The sequence below is a fragment of the Centruroides sculpturatus genome, unplaced genomic scaffold (assembly GCF_000671375.1).
Source record: "Centruroides sculpturatus isolate CEXI.00-Female unplaced genomic scaffold, Cexi_2.0 scaffold729, whole genome shotgun sequence".
Lineage (NCBI taxonomy): Eukaryota > Metazoa > Arthropoda > Arachnida > Scorpiones > Buthidae > Centruroides > Centruroides sculpturatus.
Genome location: NW_019385029.1, coordinates 63,717 through 84,851, shown reverse-complemented (window position 1 = coordinate 84,851; position 21,135 = coordinate 63,717). Strand labels below are relative to the sequence as shown.

The following is a 21,135-nucleotide window of genomic DNA, read 5'->3' as shown; positions in this document are numbered from 1 at the left end:
GTTGTAATTATTTTAATTATTTTTATTTCCAAACTGATTTTAACCAGTTCTATAGTAAGGTAACATTCCAATAGACAATATGCAACGCTTTTTTTTCAGTTTACAGCAGTATTTATTACACAAAATTTAAGTAAAGCTTAACATGCCGATCTTGCCCCGATCTCCCCTATCTTTAAACAAATTTATTTTTTTATTAAAATAAACGTTAACTAAGATAATTAACATTAAGTCATGTATAATTTAATATCTTCTTTTCATAATCTTGAGTATTTGTGTAAAAAAATATTTTTATAATTCGTTATATTAAATGCTTTTTTATTTATAAAAAATCATTCTTAAATCATACAAAATTTCTTAAATTCCGTGATAAATATCAAGCCTTTTGCCAATCTTTCACTTAAATTCTTTACGGATTCCACGAATTTCTCTTCAAAATATTCTTATATCAATAACTGGCAGGAATGTATCACTTAAATATAATTTTTTTTCCTAACAGAAACTTAACAATTTTTGTTACATAAAATAAAATTTTAAAATATTTAACAAATAATTTTATTTTTCTAGGTTAATTATAATTGTTTAACCAGATAATTATATTTTCTTTAAAAAATCTATTTATCCAAGCTTTGTCTTTGTTAGAGGATGAGGATGAAGAATGTTTAGAGAAGCATGTTGAAAAGATATGAATTTTTAAATTAATTTTTAACGTATATTTCGTTGAAAACACTTTATATTTCTATACCCAATATTAATGCAACATATAAAACAAAAAATTCTTAAAAGTTTGATTTATTTTCGTGACAATTCCTCACGTTGTTGAAGAAGTGTGCGATAGACTTTGGTTTGCTCCTCGATTAATTTTGAGTTTATTTGTCTTGTGGTCAACTGTTGCACGCGTGATTGATCGTTATTTACGTGTTATTCCTCTTGCTCCTCCAGTCAAAATTATAACACCTCTGTATGTCTGCACTATAAATTTATACAGTTCATGAACTATCGACTGTATTAAACTCATACTTTCTTTCTAGCTATATTTCTTTCTACTACTTTCTTTTATCCAATGGATTTGCTTTTGACATTAAAGACTAGCTTTAAGGCAATTGGCTCAATAATAGCTCCTTTGTATCAGGTGCTGTAACTATATCTACAATATTTCTGCATAATTCACGTAAGACCCGAGGGATATGAATTATTTTTTTCGAAATGAAATTGATGTTTAAACGATATTTAAAATTTAAACTCGTAAAATTAATTTAATTTGATTTATTGAAATGAACTTAATGAATAAAAATCTAAATTTTACAATTTTCTTTATATTTTTATACTGTATCACTGTATTTTAAATACAAACTACAACATTAATATGCCTGATAAATCTATAATATAATTCATTTAATAAGTCAATTTAATGCATTAATTCGTTTAGAAACCTTCAATAAATCAAAATTTTCAATTAAATTTCGAAAATTATCTGTAAAGACTTATATAGAGATAAATTAATATTTATTTTATGTTTAAGTTATGAAAATCTGTTATTATTTATTTTATTTATTTAATTCATATATTTTTATGGCTTTCGAAGAGAGGAAGGCCCACGTTTGTTGTTGATTCGGCCCTATCTCAATTCTCTCAGATCTTACTCATAGATAATTATTATACCTTTTCTAATTGCTATATTTGTATATTTTTCAGGACTAAATAAAGTTATATTTACTCTAATTATCACCAGAGAACAATTTATATTTTCTTAAAAGTAATTATGACTTAATTTACTTAGGAATTAATTAAATACAAAAGTATTAGCTATAACTGGGCTGCAATTTTCAAATTTCAGACCTATACAATTTCATTTTTATTCTTCTGTTATCTATCCTTCGTTAACCTCAAGAACGGAATTAGATAGATAAAAATCGAAACTAAATATGGAAAATTCAGTAGCCGAAGGCTTCAATTAAGTATTTATAAACTTCCGTTCTGGAACGGAAGCCACGTGATTTCAATTCAAAATTTTCCCGAGAACGAAGTTAGATGACCGCATAACTCGCTTGTTACGAAGAGAAGAATGATGTACAGTACAGAGACACGACACCACTAAAATCGAGAGCAAATATGGAAAGATTATAATCCGGAGACCTCGATTAACTAAGTAAAAACTTCCGGTGTAAACCGGAAGTTACGTGATTTTTTTAAATTAAAAAAAAACGATTAAAAATTGCAGCCGGTATTGTGATGATTTAATTCTTCGTTTTTATAAACATTTAAGTAAATATTTCAAGATTATTCCTTAAAGAAAAAGAAGAAGAAGAAAAAAGAAACATTAAATTGCTTCAATGTTGTAAATTTTATTTATTTATTAGATAATTTTCCCTAATGTTTAATACATTATTCTATAATTCGAGTCTTAAGTAAACAAATTTGAACGAATGAATTGCGATTGGTTAGCAGCGAACGTAATTAATTTAATTTAATTGGTTCTTGGTTAGGTTTTTAATTTAAATTCCAGGAAGTCGGTTTGTTTTTAATCAAAACAAATAATTGAAGAATCTTTGGACCATACACTAAACTTACGGATGTTACACCGAGCGGAAAAACACAAATATAAAATAGTATAAAGGAAAATGTTTCATACCTTGAAGATGTTATGACTCATCCAGAGATATTTTTATTCTTGTTTTCATGCTGTTTACCACTTTGGTGAAAATTCTTTAAAAAGAAAATAATAAAAATAAAGGATAAAACCCCTTTTAAAATATAATATCAAATAATACATTAATACATTGTACGTAACTCACTTCACTGAATAATTTGAGACGATAAGAGTATTATGCTAATAAATTTAATACTATAAATGTATGTTGTAGAAAGAAATGTACTAAATTATGCTTTAAAAATTGAAGTTATAATGTAAAAAAGCTTAATTTGAATCATTTTAAGCATAAAAATCCCTAAAAACACACATTAATTCAGAAGCATAATTTGAAGTAGGATCGGATTTAGACCGTGGCCTTAAGGTATAATATGCAAGAGGTCTTATAGTACCTCATCAAATAGTAACAGACAATATATTGTGTATTAATTACTTCAGGAGATGGAGTGAGTTCCATCATGCGTGAAATCCTAACTTGTAGCATGTTTAGTCTAGGCGTAAATTCCGTATTATATTTAAGGATTCTACTTAAAACAGCAATCACTCGATAAATAAATAAAAATGATAAAAATTAATTAAATTTCGCCTTAATTTTAAACTTATCACTTCAAAAAATTTAATAAAATAAGAACATTTATCACACACACACACACATATATATATATATAATTTTATTACCGTCTAAATTAAGGAGGAAAAATAATTTATAAATTATAAAAGATTTATTAATTTTTATGTAAACATTAATCTATAATTATCTATTGATATAATTAAGAGCTGTACAGAATTTTGCTTCAATGAACAATTTAAGGTTATGTGGTTACACTCGGTAACAAGGTAAACGCATCGATCAGGAAACTCTTGGTTATCAGTAGTAATTAGATGCTCTTGAAAGCTTTAACTTTGTACATTGCTGTGAACTAGTTGAATAGAAGAATGTACTAAGATAATCTCTAGATAGAAATCCTATTATACAGGAAGTCAATAGAGGAAAAAAGGTATTTCTTTCGATTGGGCAAAAACTATTTTTAAGTAAGATCATAAGGATTAACGGAAAAGTATTTAAAGGATATTGTCACTGCTTGTTTGTTATTTTGACAGCATCTTTCTCTTTTGACAGTTTATGCTCTCTTCTCGATAAATCGATGAATTTGTTGAATTTTTCCAAATATCGATTTTAAGAAGAATAAATATCTGATAAAAATTTTTTACTTATCTAACTTTCTATACAAGATTTTATCGATTTTATATAAGATTGTTTTGTTTAAATTCTTTTGTAAATGAGTCAATAAATTAATTGAAAATTTGCTTGTTTACGTATCAGAAACTGTATAAATTTATTAATATTGATAATTGTACGATGTTTTACAAAGTTTTGAGTAATCTTAATGATTTCTTGATCCAATTCTAAGTAAATCTGGGCACAGAAATGTAGTTAAAAGTCGTAAATTCGGTGTGAAAATTTCAAGTTTATAAATCGAATCGTTAACTCAAATATTTATGAAAAACGTATGAACAAAGATATATTTGAAACTAATAAATTAATAATGCGAAATATTCACTTTCATAATAAATAAATAATGTTCTGTTCATTATTAATCGATAAATCAAATATTTTAAAATCTCAAAAACGTTATTAATTTGCACAGATTTTATTCTTCATCCTAGAAAAACATTAAGTTAAAAATTACTATTCAGAACAGAAAGAGCATTCGAGAATTATAACAGAAATCTCAAGAGAGAGAAGAGGAACACAAACCAGTTCGTTAGAAACGACAGTGAATACGTGACTCTCAGAGGGACGTAGCTCTAAGTGATGGAGATTTTCAGAACACTGGGATAAACTAGAACAGATTTGAACGTGTTATAGTGACGTACTGCATTGCCAAATACATATCCCAAAGGATTTTATTTAAGAAAAGATATTCTTCTCGTTTACAAAAGACTTTGTATGGGAAGAATTGAAATTTGCAAAGTAATCGAAAGCGCTCACTATATATTCATTATATACTTTGATATCATTTATCATCATTTTCTGACTGTTATTTCTTACGAAACAACAACTTTTATGGTTTGTTATATCTGTTATTTAATAAATAATTTTGTCGAAAATGTTATAAAAGTATACTTTTTTTAAATAAATTAAATGCTAATANATAAAGGAAAAAAAACCTTTGTTTTTTCACAGAAAATAATATAAATACTTTGTTTTTAAGTATTAAATATCAGTAATTAAAAGAAATCTTTAGCAGTTTATAAGTTTTAAGATTCAATGACTCAAACTTTCATGAATCGAGAGTAAAGATTGCTAGATTATAGTTCAAAATTGATAAAGTATAAGGCTTTTATGATTCAAAGGTGAAGCTAGGTATAAGAATTATGAGCCTCTAAAAAATTTTCATTCTAAGCTAACTTCTTGACTCAAAGTGGGTGAGTTTTTATAAGGTTCTGGAGATAATCAGACTTGTTTTTCTTAACCAAGCTTCATTCCTGTCTAATGATTCATTCATTGAGGCTGAAGATGCATTTACAGCTTCATTGAATGAGTCAACAGCTCGATTATAACAGAAACTCTTTCGTTTTCAAGTGAATATTAGAAAAAAAAATGAAAGCTTCATTTGGTATCATTACAAATGAAGCGTAAATATTTAAAATTTAATGCTTCGTTTTAAATTAAAATTCATAAAGCACAATTTATTAAAAAATTGTATAAATATGTAAGTATTTTTCTACATAAATTACACATTATTTCATTTATCTAAGCTATAATAATTCGAATTTGAAATAATATTATAGTGTGTATATTTTTAAACATTATAGAAAAATTTAAAAATACATTTTAATGTATTAAAAGAATCAATATTTAAATTAATAACTTCTTATTGTTTTTTAAATGATACAATTTATTAGAATTGATTTTCATATACTTTTATATAAGTAATCTTAATAACATTTAATTTTTTTCCTGATAAAAATATCATATAATAAAATATTCGATTGGTATTCTATAGTTTTTAAAATAATCTACTTTAAATATATTGAGAGGAAAATAATATATATAAAATTGAATTGAATACACGTTTAAGAATGAATAAATAAATTAATATAAATTTATTTACGCATTTATTTTAATATTTAAAATAGAAAAATAGTTTTAAAAATATATAATTAATTAGAAAATTAACTTTTAAATTTTATTTAGCTGTTAATGCATCCGAAGTTCGTTGTTTCAACATAGACTATTTTCCAAAAGAGGAATACAGTCCAGATCCTAATGATTCAACCATGGCAATACCGTGTGAGTAAAATGATTTTATCATTTATTTTATTTATAAATTATTTAGTAAAATTTGTATTTAGTTTTATTAATTTTTAAAGAAAATATCCCAAAGATATCATTGAAATAATGTCATTTTAACGTTTAATATCATTCAATTATTTTTCTTAATTATTTATTTCTATACAATAATGAAATTTGAAAACTCTAGACTTATACTTGTTTGTAGAAAAGGGCTGGCAGAATTACAATTTAATAAAAAGTAAAACGTCTGGATACGAGTCCAATTTTTCTTGCCATGTCTAATCACCAGGAACAACTATTTCCATTGCAGAGCCAACGTTTCTTTAGAGGCTATGCCTCTGCACAAATATGTTTTACATATTTGTGCAGAGGCACAAATATGTATTATACATTATATTTTTAATTGTGTTGGGATTGTCACCTGTGGACATTTAAAACTGTTTTACATATTTGTGCAGAGGCATAGCCTGTAAAGAAAGGTTGTCTCTGCAATGGAAATAGTTGTTCCTGGTGATTAGACATGGCAAGAAAAATTGGACTCGTATCCAGATGTTTTACTTTTTATTAAATTNCTTTATTAAAAAAGGATTAAATGGATGAATATATTATTAATTTTTAATAAAAAATTTAAAAAATAAATTGTAAAGAATTCAGGATGTTTTCTTTTATAATATAGAAATAAAAAAATAAAGATTTTTATTAATAAAATTCGGATTAAATGAATATAAGCAAAAGGAAGTGCACATGATTTAAAATTATAAATTTCCTGTATGAATATAATTTTTTATATAAAAAATTTTCGTAGTATTTTATTACAGAATTATCTAAAATTTAGTTAATAATATTCTTTAATATTTTATTAAATAATTAGTTTTGTAATTAAGCATATTTTAAAGTGGTAAAATGGTGAATTTGCGTACATATTTATATTTTTAATATCGAAAATAGAACAAATTATTTTATACCATAACAAATTTTCATAATGAAATTTGAAGAAGAAGAGCATTAAAAAGCGCTTCAAAAATTATAAAATAAGTTTTTTTTTTTTTCATTTACGAAATTTACAATTTCATTACTTCTCATTTATCTCCATAAATGCAGAATTTTATTAAATAAGTTCGAATTTTTCTTTCTATATAAAAATAGGAATATCCTAAATTCATTATCATATATTTCAAAATAAACAATCATAAATATTTTCTTTAGAAATTTCTGTAATTAATGGCTGATTTGATACAAGTCAACACTATAGAAAACTTAAAGAGCGTAATAATACATTAAAGCTTACTTGTTTGTTCAACACGTACTAAAAATAATTAAACAATTTATAAACACAGATTTAGATATATTATTTAACGCTTAATAAAGATAGTTTCCAGGTTAAGTTAATAATAAATATTTAAGATGCACTTCTACTCTCGAGTCTCTCTTCACAAAAGATGTAAAAACTAGAAATAGTTTCCATATAAATCTGAATAAACTGAGTTAATTACCAAATTATTAACCATAATAACAAAATATTCTTCTCATAATTTTTATTTTGTAAAAAAATATTACAATAGGAACACCATAAAAATTCAAATTACTACACCAAAATAGTTTTGTATTTTGGTCATTTTAATTGTATTTTTTTAATACGTACAGTGAAGTATCTTACACAAAATAGAGACATTAATAAAATTGTTTTTTTTTTAAGTTAATGCTTCTAATTATTTCTACTAAAAACTTTATTTATCCCAATAAATTATAATCTGGGAGCATAACTACTTACATTATTTTCAATTCTAAATAGGCGTGTGATAAATGAATTTTAAATAATTTCGAATTTTCCATGAATTTTAATTTTTAATGCAGTTAATTCTAAATTCTGTCTTAAGTTAAAACACTTTCAGAATATTATATTATTTGATGATGCTCACAGTTTTATTAGATTACATATTAAATCATTTTTTTATATGAGGAAAATGTTAGGAAAATTCAGTGTTGAAGTCATCATACAATTTCCATCATAAATTATAATTTAAAGACAAAAAAAAATTACTTTTTTCTTACATTCTCTTATTTTCTTATCTACTAAAATCTCATTAATTTAATAAGGATCATAAATATATACATGATTAAATTTTATAAATCTTTTATAACACTTAATATAATAAAAATTAGAAAGTTATACACAGTAATGTTGTGCATAATTGAAGTATTATATGAAAATATTATAGAAGAGGAGGTATCATTGGTTTATGTTCCTCTCTCACATTCTTAAATGTATTTTCTAATGTGAATGGTAATTTTAAATTTAAAACTATACCTTCTTTCTTATAAATTTTATTGTTAAGTTATAAATACTTGTATGCTAACTAATAAGCTAAAAAGTAGAAAGGAGAAAAAATTAAAGAATCAGAATATATTTATAAATTTTTATATATAATTCCTGAATTATTATGGATAAATTTAAGTTGTGTGTAATCATAATGTGCATGTTCCATATCCTATACTACGCAAAATATATAGAATTTTTGTCAATTGTGATAGTTAACACATTTGATAGTCAATTCTTCTATAGAAAAGCTTTTGTTTTTTATGATGGGAGAAGTACACTACAATTAACTGTTCATTACTATGTTATTAGTCGTAGTAATAGTATTTTAACGATTAATTTATAGAAGAGGAAGCATAAATTTAAGGCTGTTTTCATTATTTTTCATATAATTATCGAATAGTAAGTTCTAAAAACCTCAAAAAGTAGTAAAAAAGTAAACAATTAATTTAAAACTGAATAGAAATAAATTATATATTTAAAAATGCAATTTCTATTATTGTGAAGTGAAAACATTTGGTCTACACTTTCTAATCGTAAATTTTAATTTTTTCTTGTCTAATTGTTAAAAATATATTTATAAACTTTATAAACACATTTTAAAAATTATTATAATTATAAATGTATAGACATATTTAAGTGTGAAATAGGTTAGAACCCATAATTTTAAGTTAAACTTCTTGAAAATTAAAATATAAAACAGTACGAAAAGCAATGGCTGTAGAACAATAAAAAAAAAATATATATATATAAGAATTTAATTAATTTTAATTTTATAAAAATTTAAAACTAATATTTTCCAAAATCAAAAATTAAATTATAAATTAATATAATTAATATATATTAACTTAAAAATGATGAGTAATGTTATACAGTTTAAACAGAAGCATGCTATTTATAACCGCGTAAATACAATTTAACACCCTTATCAATTAATCTTCATTCATATTTATGCCTTATAATAAATATAAAGCACTGAAAATTAACTTTTTAATTTTTATAAAACGTAAAATATAATTCTAAATGAATAGCAAATATCATAAAATAATTCCGACTAACATCAATTAAATTAATCAAGTTATTATATTTATAACTCGACAAGATAATTTATAAGAAAGAAGGCGAAGATTTAAGTTAAAAATTACTATTCAGAACAGAAAGAGCATTCGAGAATTATAACAGAAATCTCAAGAGAGAGAAGAGGAACACAAACCAGTTCGTTAGAAACGACAGTGAATACGTGACTCTCAGAGGGACGTAGCTCTAAGTGATGGAGATTTTCAGAACACTGGGATAAACTAGAACAGATTTGAACGTGTTATAGTGACGTACTGCATTGCCAAATACATATCCCAAAGGATTTTATTTAAGAAAAGATATTCTTCTCGTTTACAAAAGACTTTGTATGGGAAGAATTGAAATTTGCAAAGTAATCGAAAGCGCTCACTATATATTCATTATATACTTTGATATCATTTATCATCATTTTCTGACTGTTATTTCTTACGAAACAACAACTTTTATGGTTTGTTATATCTGTTATTTAATAAATAATTTTGTCGAAAATGTTATAAAAGTATACTTTTTTTAAATAAATTAAATGCTAATAATAATTTATCATTAATACAAAGACATTTAGTCGGTCGAGTCTGTAATAAAGGATGCATTTTTTATCATAAAATATAGCATTTAAATAGTATTTTTTTAATATAAAATTAATATTGTTTAAAATATTTTAAATTTTAATGCTATCTTTTAAAAAATTTTACTTGATTTTTTAGTTAAATTTATAAATTTCTGTACGAATTTACAGTCAAAATTTTTGACATATAATTTTTATTTTTTAACAAAAATATAAATTATTCAAATTCGTATATGTATGCGTTACATCAAATGATCTCACTGCTCCAGATAAAATTATTTGTTTAATAGAAAAAAAGAAAATAAAAATAGAAATTGATCAAATTTTCCATTCTTTCTTCCCTCGAGATGTAGATCAGATTATTAAAAATTTTTCAAAATTTCATACGTAAAAGGTGGGGGAAAAACCTATCTAGAGAAATTCACCTTTGTGGATTTTAATAGTTTCGTCAAAAAATATAAAGAGTCAACGGGGGGGAGAGAAATGCATTTTCGTCTTTTCTATATTTTCCTCAAAGGAATCAAAATTTTTCGATGTTTTCTTATTTAAAAAAAAATACAAAAATATATGTTTACTTATTTTTTCTTTTTAAATTGAAAAATTTATTTTAATTTGTTTCAGCTAAAAACAATAATAATAATAAAGAATAATTAAAAAAAATACAATTATATATTTATCACGATTTGATTTTGTTTACATTTAATTATAATGTACTTTTTATAATAATTTTTCAAATTAATATTATTATTATTGCTACAATATCTTAATTTTATTGTTATAAATGTACTAAAATTCACTTAGAGTTTTTATTATAATATAAAACTTTATATCCTAAAATTCGATAAAAGAAAAAAACAATTCAATTATTTAAGTTCTTATCCCAAGCTCCTAGATTAAAATCTATTAAGAACAATCAATAGTCTAAGAGCAATTGCTCATAGACTATGGGTAAATTCTTTTACTACGGATAAACTAAGAGACAAGTAAGTAGAATGAAGAAGACTCTTTAAAGCATAACAGCTGTTCTGAAAGCCATTTATTTCTCTTTAACCGGGATTGACCCGACTCCATACAATCTGGAACAATCATTTTACCTCACCATCTTTCTTCATACATCCTTCTTCACTAAATATCGAGCTACAGTTTATATAAATCTATATCTTTTTATAATTAAATATAATAAACATTTATATTTGAACATTAAATAAAATGATATAGAAGTAAGTAGAGTTAAATAATCTACAGTGCTAATGAGTGGCACATCAACACTTAAGTTCATTTATTCTTATTTTATTTATTAATGAGAAGAAATAAGAATTTCTTTTTAAATGTTTTAGATTCCTAACATATAGTTTAGTAATAAACTTTTTACATTTTAAATTTATCGTCAATATTTTTGAAGATGTGAGACCTCGAATTGTAATCTGAAAACCTCTGTCTTAAAGATTAAATTTATATGATCAATCTTATAAAATACATAAAAACCTTAATTAAATTATAGTCGAGTTAGGGACTGGTAGATTAGGAGAATTATTAGAAGAGAGATAGGAGATAGATTTAAGACTAGGAGATATGATGGAGGACGATCCACAACCAGCGGCTGCGGCAGAAAACCCTAATCCTAATCCAAATCCAAATCCTACTCCAAGCCCAATTACCTTGGGAGGTCTGGGAGGAATAATTCCCTTATTGCCAGTATTCTCCGGAGAAGCGGGAGGTCTCCGAGTAACAGATTTTTTTGATTCATTGGCCGATGTCACGAAAGTAGCGGCATGGTCCAAAGCGCAAATGTTGGCGGTGGCCAAGTTAAAACTTACCGGGATAGCTCGGGAGTTTGTACGAAAGGATCGNAAGTTCTCGGCGAGTTATCGAACAAGTCTCTTATACGTAGTATTTATACTATCTCTTGACTCAAAAACAGAGGAAAAAGGATATTTGAAATTAGCAACTTTGAAAAACAAAAGTTATAGGGGAGATCGGGGCAACTTCGGCATGCGGGGCAAGTTTGTCAAGCGCTTTTTTTAAAAAACAAATTAAAAGGAGACTTTGGTTATAGGTTAGGCAGTTGAAATTATTTATATAAGATAAATATTTAGAGATTTGTTTTTGTTTAGAAATTCTAAGGAATGTAATTTTAACAATCTTATTTAAATATTTTATTCGAGTTTGTGTTAGTCAATAAGAAAAACTAGCAAGTTGAATAGAAGTGATGCAGAGAGGAGGATGAGGAGGAAGAAGAAAAGATTTTTCCCCTTAGGACCTAATGTTTATGTGATTTACTACAAGGTCATAGACTTTGTTTTTATTTCTTATTTTTTGTCTACTTTTGATTGCTCTTTAGAAGGATTTTGTACAAGAATAAAGACTCTTATAAACGAAAGGTTTTTGTACACCAATGAGACGTTCGTCAAAACCTCTGTTAAAATATTATAATTAGTTATTAGTATAAAAATTTTATATTCATTCTGTTGAATTTTAATAGCTATTAATCATATAGAAATTTTAGTTAATCTAGGATTTAATTTTAATTTACTGGTGTAATAAGGAGATCAAATCCTACTCGGAATTTTTTTTCTCTAATTTTAGTTTATTTATTTAGTAAGATATGATTTATATTACAGTTTAGACTTTTAGTATTTATTTATTTTTATTAAAAATAAGTAACTCAAACATTATTTCATTTAAGATTTCTAGGATAAAGTTAAGATTAGCTTAAAGGTTAGTGATTTAAACGTTTAAGGTGTAAGTACTTATTCCATTTAGAGGAATATATTTCATTTTCTTTTGAATATTAATTTTTGTATAAATGTTTCTTCTATTCAAAGATGTAAAGTATTTGTTTATACATTTAGATACTTTAGGTATTATTTGCTAATTAGAATTTATAGAATTCATATGAATGAAAAATCTTTCTAGAATTTTTGAATCTTCAAATTTATATTTCTAATTACTTGGAAGGTCTTAAAAATGCATTAAATTTTGAAAACTAACATAAATATATGAGAAAAAATATCGGAAATATAGGAAAAAAGTGAAATAATAAATTCATACGTGATGAAAATCCTATAAAATTCAATAAAACAATTTTTAATCCTATGTTTTAATTATAAAGTGACGTATATTTTAAAGATAAATGTTATTAATTGAACGTGAAATGCTCTACCTTACATTGTTTATTTGCCTGCTGTTTATTTATTTTCCTAGTATCACTCTGAAACCCAATCCATTCTTGTTCTTAAAGTTTATTACTCTTTTGATAGGAACGAATCCTATCACATGACAATGAATCATAATTGTCTATAGTAAATATATTGAGGTTTTTAAGCGTGACAGACAGGCATTCCAGTGATCGTTATTAAGGCCTACTGTTGGCCTGACGTGAGGGATCTTGCCTTCAAGACTTCTTCAAATCCGAGAGATAGAGGTTGGAATTTAGCTTGAAATCTTAAAAATTCTTATAAAAGTTTGAACTAAACTTTTTATTTTTTGAGCTAAATTTTTCCTTCACTTAAAATTATTGAAATCAGTATAAAAAACTAATTTTATTTCAAAATAATTCCTAATTACTCCTAAAGCTAGTTTCTCTGCATTGCAGTGTTTTGTGCTATGCAAAGAATACAAACTTAAAGGGGAAAATATAAAGATTAATGTATTCAAAATAAATAATTAGAGAAAATGCTGATAAAACTGAAATATGTAAATTCAAACGTATTTATTATCTTTATAAATTAAGATTTATTAACGTCTAAATTGCAAAAGAAAAAATTATTATAATTAGAATATATATAATAATTATTACTGCCTTATAAGCCAATGCATTTTCTTCTTAAGATTAGAAAGCATTAAATAATGCGAAACTTGCATTATTTTCTGACATTATCGTAAATTTTAAAGAAAAATGAATACTTCAATAAAAATAATCTATAGAAGTAAATGAGAAAGCAAACAAATACATTTTTTTTAATAAAGAATATTGGAGTGCTAATAAAATGTTTAGTTTAATAAAAATCTTCGAATCATAAGCTGTCAGTGTTGTTGCTGGACTTTTTCGGCATTATTTATTTGTTCTCATATCTAATAATTGCTATTATTACCTTGAAGTCTTCAGATTTTGTACAAGTAAAAAATATTTTATAACTTGAAAGAGATATTGCTCCCATACCCTTAATATCTCCCGAAGGAATGCTCCAATTTTTCTGAAAATTTCTAGAAAAAGTCTTTTCTAATATACAAACCTCTGTGCAAGATATCAGACATTTTTGACTAAAGTCACAGGAGTTATTAAGCTTGAAATTTGGTTTAAAAATCGCGTCTTTCACACACACCTATACACAAACACAGACTAACATCCATACATACAGAAAAAACCCAGAATTATTTTGCATTTTTGGACGTTCAAGATCCCGTGTGCAAAGATGTTGAAATCTTAGAAGGTCATTTTTGACCCAACTTCATACTTTCCTTTTGATACAACAGGCGAGAAAGTAATTAGAAGATGTAGAGTAAAAAAAGTATATAGTTAATCATTACAAATTAATGATTAATGTTAAATGTGTACCATTTTCAGAAGTGTAATATAAGAAAATACACTTCTATCATTCCTATTACAGATCCTACCTTGATCTGTGACAGGAATGAGACCTACAGATCCTATCTTGTATAGTGATACGTATTCATAGAATAGGGTCTCGGTTAGTTTGGGATATACGACAAAGTTAAATTCTTCTTAGGAAAAATAAAGTAAGCAATCAATTATTTATTGCATTAGGTTGCAACAAATTGTTTTCATTTGGGTCACAAAATCAATGACATCAAATGTAGTGCCCATTCTTCTCTTCAGGGGAGATTGATGCACTTGATATACTCTAGTCTATAGCCAAGAGAATTTCGCTTGGTTAATTGGATGGAGTGTTCCATTTACTAACAGTTGTATTGCTGCTTCTCTTAATTGTAATAATTACAAATATTATTCTATATATTTAAGTATTATAAGCTTTATAAAATCAAAATATTGTGCATTACAAATGAATATAATTCTACAGTGGTTAGGTAAAGGTAAGGTGGAAGAAACTATGGAATCTGTAATATTTTAATGCTATTTAGGGGAGATCGGGGCAACTTCGGCATGCGGGGCAAGTTTGTCAAGCGCTTTTTTTAAAAAACAAATTAAAAGGAGACTTTGGTTATAGGTTAGGCAGTTGAGTTTTATTGGTGGCTTGTTGAGTGTAGTGTTTTTATTGTTCTCCAACAAGCGTAGTTGAATTATCAAGCAAATTTTCATTTTCGTTCAATTCCATATAATATTTTTTTTCCATTTATATTGAATTGGCAGGTTTTGTTATAATTCCATGATAACGAAAGTTACTTTTCCTGTTAGAAGGATGTAACTTCAACTTATTCACGTGGCCAGATCGTGGCTTGGCATTCTGTTCTCAGGGTTGTACTTAATGTTTCGAAATCATGACTAGCGGGGTAAGATCGGCAACATAAAGCCACATTAGAAGCAAAGGATAAAAATCAAACAGATGATAAATGAAAACATGTTTGCATTTGTTATTCATGTATATATGTCTTTGAACTTGCATTTCGTTGTAATAATATTAAATGGGTGTTGGATTTGTATTTCTTTGTTTTAATAGTGAATTCCAACTTATACATTGTTAATAACATAATTTTATATACGTGCCTATCTTGCCCCATTACTGTTGCCCCTATACCAGGGGCAACTTTAATAAAAATAATTAAAATAATTACAACTTTACAAAAAGAGAGAAGTTGCCGATCTTGCCCCTATACCCGGGGCAACTTCGTCAATTTCTCTCTTCTTGTAAAGTTGTAATTATTTTAATTATTTTTATTTCCAAACTGATTTTAACCAGTTCTATAGTAAGGTAACATTCCAATAGACAATATGCAACGCTTTTTTTTCAGTTTACAGCAGTATTTATTACACAAAATTTAAGTAAAGCTTAACATGCCGATCTTGCCCCGATCTCCCCTATCTTTAAACAAATTTATTTTTTTATTAAAATAAACGTTAACTAAGATAATTAACATTAAGTCATGTATAATTTAATATCTTCTTTTCATAATCTTGAGTATTTGTGTAAAAAAATATTTTTATAATTCGTTATATTAAATGCTTTTTTATTTATAAAAAATCATTCTTAAATCATACAAAATTTCTTAAATTCCGTGATAAATATCAAGCCTTTTGCCAATCTTTCACTTAAATTCTTTACGGATTCCACGAATTTCTCTTCAAAATATTCTTATATCAATAACTGGCAGGAATGTATCACTTAAATATAATTTTTTTTCCTAACAGAAACTTAACAATTTTTGTTACATAAAATAAAATTTTAAAATATTTAACAAATAATTTTATTTTTCTAGGTTAATTATAATTGTTTAACCAGATAATTATATTTTCTTTAAAAAATCTATTTATCCAAGCTTTGTCTTTGTTAGAGGATGAGGATGAAGAATGTTTAGAGAAGCATGTTGAAAAGATATGAATTTTTAAATTAATTTTTAACGTATATTTCGTTGAAAACACTTTATATTTCTATACCCAATATTAATGCAACATATAAAACAAAAAATTCTTAAAAGTTTGATTTATTTTCGTGACAATTCCTCACGTTGTTGAAGAAGTGTGCGATAGACTTTGGTTTGCTCCTCGATTAATTTTGAGTTTATTTGTCTTGTGGTCAACTGTTGCACGCGTGATTGATCGTTATTTACGTGTTATTCCTCTTGCTCCTCCAGTCAAAATTATAACACCTCTGTATGTCTGCACTATAAATTTATACAGTTCATGAACTATCGACTGTATTAAACTCATACTTTCTTTCTAGCTATATTTCTTTCTACTACTTTCTTTTATCCAATGGATTTGCTTTTGACATTAAAGACTAGCTTTAAGGCAATTGGCTCAATAATAGCTCCTTTGTATCAGGTGCTGTAACTATATCTACAATATTTCTGCATAATTCACGTAAGACCCGAGGGATATGAATTATTTTTTTCGAAATGAAATTGATGTTTAAACGATATTTAAAATTTAAACTCGTAAAATTAATTTAATTTGATTTATTGAAATGAACTTAATGAATAAAAATCTAAATTTTACAATTTTCTTTATATTTTTATACTGTATCACTGTATTTTAAATACAAACTACAACATTAATATGCCTGATAAATCTATAATATAATTCATTTAATAAGTCAATTTAATGCATTAATTCGTTTAGAAACCTTCAATAAATCAAAATTTTCAATTAAATTTCGAAAATTATCTGTAAAGACTTATATAGAGATAAATTAATATTTATTTTATGTTTAAGTTATGAAAATCTGTTATTATTTATTTTATTTATTTAATTCATATATTTTTATGGCTTTCGAAGAGAGGAAGGCCCACGTTTGTTGTTGATTCGGCCCTATCTCAATTCTCTCAGATCTTACTCATAGATAATTATTATACCTTTTCTAATTGCTATATTTGTATATTTTTCAGGACTAAATAAAGTTATATTTACTCTAATTATCACCAGAGAACAATTTATATTTTCTTAAAAGTAATTATGACTTAATTTACTTAGGAATTAATTAAATACAAAAGTATTAGCTATAACTGGGCTGCAATTTTCAAATTTCAGACCTATACAATTTCATTTTTATTCTTCTGTTATCTATCCTTCGTTAACCTCAAGAACGGAATTAGATAGATAAAAATCGAAACTAAATATGGAAAATTCAGTAGCCGAAGGCTTCAATTAAGTATTTATAAACTTCCGTTCTGGAACGGAAGCCACGTGATTTCAATTCAAAATTTTCCCGAGAACGAAGTTAGATGACCGCATAACTCGCTTGTTACGAAGAGAAGAATGATGTACAGTACAGAGACACGACACCACTAAAATCGAGAGCAAATATGGAAAGATTATAATCCGGAGACCTCGATTAACTAAGTAAAAACTTCCGGTGTAAACCGGAAGTTACGTGATTTTTTTAAATTAAAAAAAAACGATTAAAAATTGCAGCCGGTATTGTGATGATTTAATTATTCGTTTTTATAAACATTTAAGTAAATATTTCAAGATTATTCCTTAAAGAAAAAGAAGAAGAAGAAAAAAGAAACATTAAATTGCTTCAATGTTGTAAATTTTATTTATTTATTAGATAATTTTCCCTAATGTTTAATACATTATTCTATAATTCGAGTCTTAAGTAAACAAATTTGAACGAATGAATTGCGATTGGTTAGCAGCGAACGTAATTAATTTAATTTAATTGGTTCTTGGTTAGGTTTTTAATTTAAATTCCAGGAAGTCGGTTTGTTTTTAATCAAAACAAATAATTGAAGAATCTTTGGACCATACACTAAACTTACGGATGTTACACCGAGCGGAAAAACACAAATATAAAATAGTATAAAGGAAAATGTTTCATACCTTGAAGATGTTATGACTCATCCAGAGATATTTTTATTCTTGTTTTCATGCTGTTTACCACTTTGGTGAAAATTCTTTAAAAAGAAAATAATAAAAATAAAGGATAAAACCCCTTTTAAAATATAATATCAAATAATACATTAATACATTGTACGTAACTCACTTCACTGAATAATTTGAGACGATAAGAGTATTATGCTAATAAATTTAATACTATAAATGTATGTTGTAGAAAGAAATGTACTAAATTATGCTTTAAAAATTGAAGTTATAATGTAAAAAAGCTTAATTTGAATCATTTTAAGCATAAAAATCCCTAAAAACACACATTAATTCAGAAGCATAATTTGAAGTAGGATCGGATTTAGACCGTGGCCTTAAGGTATAATATGCAAGAGGTCTTATAGTACCTCATCAAATAGTAACAGACAATATATTGTGTATTAATTACTTCAGGAGATGGAGTGAGTTCCATCATGCGTGAAATCCTAACTTGTAGCATGTTTAGTCTAGGCGTAAATTCCGTATTATATTTAAGGATTCTACTTAAAACAGCAATCACTCGATAAATAAATAAAAATGATAAAAATTAATTAAATTTCGCCTTAATTTTAAACTTATCACTTCAAAAAATTTAATAAAATAAGAACATTTATCACACACACACACACATATATATATATATAATTTTATTACCGTCTAAATTAAGGAGGAAAAATAATTTATAAATTATAAAAGATTTATTAATTTTTATGTAAACATTAATCTATAATTATCTATTGATATAATTAAGAGCTGTACAGAATTTTGCTTCAATGAACAATTTAAGGTTATGTGGTTACACTCGGTAACAAGGTAAACGCATCGATCAGGAAACTCTTGGTTATCAGTAGTAATTAGATGCTCTTGAAAGCTTTAACTTTGTACATTGCTGTGAACTAGTTGAATAGAAGAATGTACTAAGATAATCTCTAGATAGAAATCCTATTATACAGGAAGTCAATAGAGGAAAAAAGGTATTTCTTTCGATTGGGCAAAAACTATTTTTAAGTAAGATCATAAGGATTAACGGAAAAGTATTTAAAGGATATTGTCACTGCTTGTTTGTTATTTTGACAGCATCTTTCTCTTTTGACAGTTTATGCTCTCTTCTCGATAAATCGATGAATTTGTTGAATTTTTCCAAATATCGATTTTAAGAAGAATAAATATCTGATAAAAATTTTTTACTTATCTAACTTTCTATACAAGATTTTATCGATTTTATATAAGATTGTTTTGTTTAAATTCTTTTGTAAATGAGTCAATAAATTAATTGAAAATTTGCTTGTTTACGTATCAGAAACTGTATAAATTTATTAATATTGATAATTGTACGATGTTTTACAAAGTTTTGAGTAATCTTAATGATTTCTTGATCCAATTCTAAGTAAATCTGGGCACAGAAATGTAGTTAAAAGTCGTAAATTCGGTGTGAAAATTTCAAGTTTATAAATCGAATCGTTAACTCAAATATTTATGAAAAACGTATGAACAAAGGTATATTTGAAACTAATAAATTAATAATGCGAAATATTCACTTTCATAATAAATAAATAATGTTCTGTTCATTATTAATCGATAAATCAAATATTTTAAAATTAATACCTTTATTCTAAAACCAGCGAGAAAAGAGAGAGAGAGAGAGAGAGACTTTTAATAAAAATAATAATTTAAAAACACAATAATAACAATAGAATTATATTTTTCAAGTTAGTGTGTTAGTGTGTGGGTGTGTGTGTGGAGGGACACGATTTTATTCACCCAATTTGAAGCATAATAACTCCTTAACCTATTGTCAAAAATTTCTGAAATTTATCAAGTCTGTTTGTGTATTAGAGGGCTTTATGCTGTTAAATTTTGGTGGTTAAATGTTGTCGGGATGGAAAGATAGAAGATCATGTGTCATATCTTCAGTGGGATCGGACTTAATGCATTAGGATTTTACTAGTTAGTAGCATTTGCAATTTTTATAAAACTCATCTCTACTCTCAGAAATGAACTGTTTGCCATTTTCATAATAATTAATAACATAAAAAGTTCATTAATAAAATTTCAAAACAGATGGTGCCACACACAATTTTAACTTTTTTGTCAGGAAAGTTACGCAACTCGTTGTTAGATTTTAAAAATTAAATTGAATATAACTAAAAATGCCAAAAGAAAATACCCCAGTGAAGGGACAGACTTCATACTTACATAAAAAAAAGAAAATACAACAAATACATCGTCATCCATGTGATGAGGATTATATGCCCAAACATGGAATGATGTTTAAATAAATGTGTTCTGATGTTGTTGCCAGCCTTTTTGGTGAGAGAGGAAAATGTAAGAAACCATTATTTTTGGATTTTCTTCATAACCTGTTACTTGTGAAAGTTTATCTATTACAACGAATTTAAAAAATAACAATAAAATATTTAGACAGTAAATAAATAAAACAAAACATGATAAATTAATATCTTTATAAGAAACAGAAAACCCGTAATTATTTACTAGTAGAGAGTAGGGTATGTCCACAAAATAGAATAGCCCATACGACGTGTTTGTGNAAATGTATGTTGTAGAAAGAAATGTACTAAATTATGCTTTAAAAATTGAAGTTATAATGTAAAAAAGCTTAATTTGAATCATTTTAAGCATAAAAATCCCTAAAAACACACATTAATTCAGAAGCATAATTTGAAGTAGGATCGGATTTAGACCGTGGCCTTAAGGTATAATATGC

General features: G+C 25.7%; 1 protein-coding gene across 1 annotated transcript in view; it reads left to right on the top strand.

The window, feature by feature from the left end:
* The window catches only part of LOC111633653 (voltage-dependent calcium channel gamma-5 subunit-like), a 212,028-nt gene that overhangs the window by 172,444 nt on the left and 18,449 nt on the right, over positions 1 to 21,135 (top strand). The window contains exon 2 of the mRNA XM_023378260.1: positions 5,850 to 5,945. Within this exon, the coding sequence (XP_023234028.1) occupies positions 5,850 to 5,945 (96 nt within the window). The remainder of the gene's footprint in view (positions 1 to 5,849; positions 5,946 to 21,135) is intronic.